General features: G+C 32.3%; 1 protein-coding gene across 1 annotated transcript; it reads left to right on the top strand.

The window, feature by feature from the left end:
* The first annotated feature begins 2,042 nt into the window (after nt 1–2,042).
* LOC107488220 (protein NRT1/ PTR FAMILY 6.3) lies at nt 2,043–5,008 on the top strand. The gene is made up of 5 exons (XM_016108929.3): nt 2,043–2,225; nt 2,318–2,495; nt 2,585–2,624; nt 2,819–3,375; nt 4,101–5,008. The coding sequence occupies exons 1-5, from the start codon at nt 2,111–2,113 to the stop codon at nt 4,972–4,974; spliced, it is 1,764 nt and encodes a 587-aa protein (XP_015964415.1). The 5' UTR covers nt 2,043–2,110; the 3' UTR covers nt 4,975–5,008.
* Nucleotides 5,009–6,162: the final 1,154 nt, after the last annotated feature.

Genomic DNA, 6,162 nt, shown 5'->3' with positions numbered 1-6,162 from the left:
AAAAACAAAGTTTTGTTAGAAAACAAGACAAAAAAATAAAACAAATTTTATTTTTATTTTTTAATTGTGTGAATGTGAATTATTCTAAAATTTCAAAACTGAACTTGAAATACATTTTATTATTCTTATATCACGGTATAATATTTTTTAATATTTAAACAGATATAAGGGGATCATGCATACGAATGCATTTAAAAGAATTATACCTGATTATAGAAAAATTATTAAGTATCACATGTAAGTTTAAAAATAATGTCAAAATTAACTTGCATGCATGGTTAATTAGTAATAAGTAGTGAGATAAAAAAATAAGAAAAGTAGCCAATTCTGAAACATAAATAGCCAATTCTTACTTGTTAGTACAACATAAACAAGAAAAATAAGGTGGTTGATAAAGATAGAAATATGTCATAGTAATTACAAAATCAAGTTAGTATATATAAAAGATACATTTATAATGATATTCTTTCTTAATCATCTTTTTCAGTTTTAAATAAACTAAATTTAAATGTATTTATTAATTTATAAAATCATAAAAAATATCCAAACTTTCTTTATGTTTAAAAAAGTTAAAGAGAATATTTATTAGACATATATGTCATTTTTCATAGAAACTAAGATTTTTTAGAATGTTAAAGTTATTTAGTTAATTTAAACTAAACAAATATAAGACTAAAGCTAGTCAAGATTAAAATTTTAACACAATTCTCACTTTTCAATCTATCACAAACCAAATTTTGGATATTAAATAGACATGAATCCACGAAGGTAATGAAATTTAGTTTTACTATAGCTGCAACTGCTACTCTCTTCTGCTAATATTCAAGTTTGAATAAAATGGAAACCTTTGCAATAGTTCAAATTTCGGTACATTCACTCCCGTTTGCATGCGTAGTTAGGTTCGCAACTTTGCATTTCCACTCCCACATTGGTGAAATCATCAATGTGTGTGTTTGCTATTTAAATTTGATTCATTATTCTCCTCTAATTGCCTAGTGTAAATTAAACAAATTAAGTATTAAAAAATTCAATTGAAAATAAGAGTGTTTTGGAAATTATTATTGGTAAAAATTATGCTAATCACTATCTTCTATGTATATTTTAAGACCTTCCGTTATGCCATGGAATTTGTCTCGATCAACAGTTCGTCCTAGTTGTTGTCACATGCAACAAGAAAAGAAGAGGCCGTAGGAAACAAGAAGGTCACTACAAGATGAAGATATATAAAATTGAAAAATGCTTGATATATACATATACATTCTTTACTTTTTTCAGCAACAATTATAGCAATTTATTCAAATATTTCATATTAATTTATGTCAAATTGTATCGGTTCTCTGACTGAAAGAAACAAATTAAACTACTACCAAAACACAAATACAACAAAAGGAAATCTACTGAAGTTAACATATATATATTTATTATATGTTACACAGTTAGTTGATGGTTGTCATCAAGAAATCCCACAACTTGATTGAAGAGTATATGTAATAAGCCACCTTATTGTCTATCTCCTTATTATTACTATTATTGTTTAAGAGAAATATATACATTTGCGTAAATAGATGGAGTTTGAAAATTGGATATATAATAGTTATAGAATAATATAGTTAAATTGAAGAAGAGAAGCTAATGAAAGGAGGCTGCGTGTGGGAACATAATGAGAGAAATAATATAAGGTGGAAACTTAGATAGAGTTTTTTTGGTATAAAATTAATAGTTAAAAACGATTAGATAATTTAAAATGTTTAAATAAAATATTATTTATTAATTTTTAATTATTAATTTTATATAAAAATAATTAATATATTTAATTAAATTTACAGAAAAACAATTGGACTAATACTTATATCAAATTATTACTATCATTTTCACATATTTATATGGGCAGTCACCATTATTAACTAGAAGTAAGGTAGGGTTAATTAAAGGGCAGGGTGGTGGAACATAAATTCAATAATAATAATAATAAAAAGAATAGTACTACTACTGTTCCATTATGGCCCTTTCCTTGTTGTATATAAAGGGGTGAGGGTGGTGGATCCTGAGGCATAGCATCCCTTACTTCTCCCATAGAAGCTTCACTATCTGATCTGATATTTGTAGCATAATGAGTGCTCTCCCCACAACACAAGAGAAAACAATCCTAGATGCCACCAACTACAAGGGTGCTCCGGCAGAGCGGTCCAAGACCGGTGGCTGGTCTGCCTCCGCCATGATTCTAGGTCACTTCTTCATTAATCAACTCATCATCATGATATGCATATATATCTCTTCTTCTAGCTAGTCTTATTGATTATATATGTAATAATAACAGGAGGAGAAGTGATGGAGAGGATGACGACACTGGGTATTGCGGTGAATTTGGTGACGTACTTGACCGGTACCATGCACTTGGGCAATGCTGAGTCTGCCAACGTTGTCACTAACTTCTTGGGCACCTCATTCATGCTTTGTTTGCTCGGTGGCTTTCTAGCTGACACCTTTCTCGGAAGGTACTATATAAAGATTCCCTTTTACTTTCTTTCTTTCTTTCTTTCAAGCTTCATTCTTCATTTCCTTCTTTCACTTTGATGATTGGCAGATACCGCACCATTGCCATCTTCGCTGCTGTTCAAGCAACGGTAATATATATGTTTCTAACTTTTTCATACATGTATGTTTAATTTATTTCTTGTTTCGATCTGTTCAATAAAGATGGACATAAACCACATCCAGCCAGCATGTATGTAGATCTATTTAATTAATTTATTAAACTCCTTAGTTAATTAACTATTATACGTTGATGTCTAATAATAATGAAATAATAAATAAACAGGGGGTGGCGATTTTGGCTATGTCGACGAAAATACCAAGCTTACACCCTCCAAAATGCACAGGAGATAGTGGGGGACCTTGCGAAAGAGCCACCAGCAAACAGTTAACGGTGTTATACTTAGCACTTTACATGACGGCGCTTGGAACCGGAGGCCTCAAATCAAGCGTATCCGGATTTGGTTCAGACCAGTTCGACGATACTGACGAGAAAGAGAGAAAGCAAATGCTTAAATTCTTCAACTGGTTCTACTTCTTCGTGAGCACAGGGTCTTTGGCCGCCGTGACCGTTCTTGTGTACATTCAGGACAATCAGGGAAGGGTTTGGGGTTATGGAATATGCGCCGTCGCCATTCTGGTGGCTCTCACTGTGTTTCTTTCAGGCACTAAGAAGTACCGTTACAAGAAACCGGTGGGTAGCCCATTGACTCAGATTGCGGTTGTGTTTGTGGCTGCTTGGAGGAAGAGGCGCTTGCAACCTCCTTCTGATTCTTCTTTCTTCTTTCACGAGGATTACATCCAATCCAACAAACAAAGGTTGCCGCACTCCAACCAGTTCCGGTAATATATATAGTTTTCCCGCTCTCTTTCTTTTTCTTTTTAAATATTATATAATAAGAAATGAGAAAATTTTTTTTGTCTTTTATTCTATAAAAAATTATACAAGACAGATGTATAAAAACTTATTTTTATTCAATTATGTATATATTTTATATAAAAGTATTATTTATATACTAAAATCAGTTATTAAAATTAATTATTAATATATTTGTGTATAAATATAAGTATTATTTAATTTATTTTTAATNATAGTTAACTGGACTTGAATTTTTCACACTAAAAATCTGACTCTGTGGTGTGTGGAGAGAGAGAGACAACGTTTCGCTAATGAAAAACTTAATTTCAAGAGTAATAAGGAGGAGCGTACACCTTAGCTTTTTCTTAATGTTTAATTTATAATAGTATATAATAGTGTATATTTAAAGTAAAGTTAATTATTATAGTTAGGTTATGCAACTCACGAGGGGCAGGGTAGCTTTAATCTCTAGAGATGTTCACGAGCATGCAACAATAACCTCCCATTGCTGCCTCTCTCACGGACAAGAAGGCTATATATGTATACTTGTATCCTAAACCAATAACCAATAATTAAATATACGTGTAAATTATATATTATTTGGAAGTCCAGATAATACAAGAATAATATATTGTTCATGCATGGGCAAGAAATAGGTAAGCTAGCTGGATATAGATTGTTATTTAATTGAATTATGTTGACGGAGCAGGTTCTTAGACAAGGCTGCAATGAAGGATTCAAGTGGAACAGAGGCGATGAAGAACAATAAATGGTATCTAACAACTTTAACGGACGTAGAAGAAGTGAAATTGGTTTTAAGAATGCTTCCGATATGGGCAACGACAATCATGTTTTGGTGCATCCACGCACAAATGACAACATTCTCGGTCTCACAAGCGGTTACCATGGACTGCCACATAGGAAAAACCTTCAAAATCCCTCCGGCATCCATGACCGTCTTCCTAATCGGAACCATCCTCCTAACCGTCCCCTTCTACGACCGCTTCGTGGCTCCGGTGGCCAAGAAACTCCTCATGAACCCGCACGGGCTCAGCCCCTTGCAGCGCGTGGGCACGGGCTTAGTGTTTTCGGTGTTGTCCATGGTGGCAGCAGCCGCAATAGAAATTAAGCGGTTGAAAGAAGCAAGATCACATGGACTGGTGCACACTCCCCATAGCAAGATTCCAATGACTGTGTTCTGGCTAGTTCCGCAGTTCTTCTTGGTGGGTGTGGGAGAAGCGTTCATGTACATGGGACAACTTGATTTCTTCCTGAGAGAGTGTCCGAAAGGGATGAAAACAATGAGCACTGGTTTGTTCTTGAGCACGTTGGCGTTAGGATTCTTCTTTAGTTCCTTGTTGGTCTCCATAGTGAATAAATTGACGGCGCATGGAAAACCATGGCTTGCCGATAACCTCAACCAAGGGAAGCTTTATGATTTTTATTGGCTTTTGGCTTTGTTGAGTGCTATCAATGTCGTCATTTACTTTGTTGCTGCTAAGTGGTATGTTTACAAAGAGAAAAGATTTGCTGAGGTTGGTATCGAATTGGAAGAACAAGAAAACGTTGGTAACTTCCATTAATTAATAGGAATTAATATATATCATCACAACGGAACTCTCTCTCCAAATTCAACTCTCTTCTTTTTTCTTTTTCTTTTTTTTTCCCCAATAACCGCTGGTGCTTGTATTACTATGCTAAAAAACAAAAATATCTTCAAGTTAAATTTAAGTGCCAGCATTATTGTTTGTAAGCTTGTAACCATAGTTTCTATGTATGTATATATAAAGCATGTGGAAAAGAGAAAATAGAAAGAAAAAAGGGTGAATAGTTTGCTCTGAAATTAAAGAATCTTGTTGAATTTGTATTCATCTGACATTTTGTATTTTGTTTTCTTCCAAATGCATTAGTGAGCCTCACCAAAATTTAATGGATAATGTCTAGCAGAAAATCATGCACACCTACCATGTGATATAATTGGACGAAATCGTATTGTATATTAACTTCTATTACTAGCCAACATCATTAGACAAGATTGATAAGATACACAGACACATTCAATTCTGTCTTCGTATTAGAAATTGATAGGTGTGATTAAAGCATTTGATTTTTCATAGTATTATTTAAGTTGTACAGTGTCTTTTGTTATGATGTTTAAATTACCTAATTTTTTTTTTAAAGTAAAAAATAAAATGTTTAAAATAAAAAATAAATCATATAAAATTTATTAAATATAATTTATTTACCTCTTTTAGTTTTATTAAATATAATTTATTTACCTCTTTTAGTAACTTAAGTACACCATAACATTCCCCTATTATTTATGCATCCAAGTGCTTATCCTTTTACTAAGTCAGCAGATCCAGAATAACACAACTCAACAAATAACTTTTGATAAATCATAAGCACAATGATAATATGTGAATTCATATTCGGATAATTTTCGTTATTTTCATTTTAGTTTATCCTACCCACTCTTAATAATACAACACAAAGAAATAATGATGTCACCGTAACTTGGACATTCTTATAGAGAAATTTACTATTAAAATGAAAATCATATTTAATCATAACGGACTTTGAATACGCATAGTCAAAAACTGATCATTATATTCTAAAATTACGTATAATTAAACGGTGAAATTAGACGCTATCATCTTAATTATTAGTAGGCGGATGTTTGCATAAAGACACATAAAATAACATTTTATAAAGGAATCTCGCTAAGAAGTCAATGGAATATCTATACAAATGAGCTATTTATTAAGTCC

This window comes from Arachis duranensis, chromosome 5 (genome assembly GCF_000817695.3).
Source record: "Arachis duranensis cultivar V14167 chromosome 5, aradu.V14167.gnm2.J7QH, whole genome shotgun sequence".
Classification (NCBI taxonomy): Eukaryota; Viridiplantae; Streptophyta; class Magnoliopsida; order Fabales; family Fabaceae; genus Arachis; species Arachis duranensis.
Note: the sequence above shows the minus strand (reverse complement) of the source record. Positions and strands in the feature narration are given on the sequence as shown.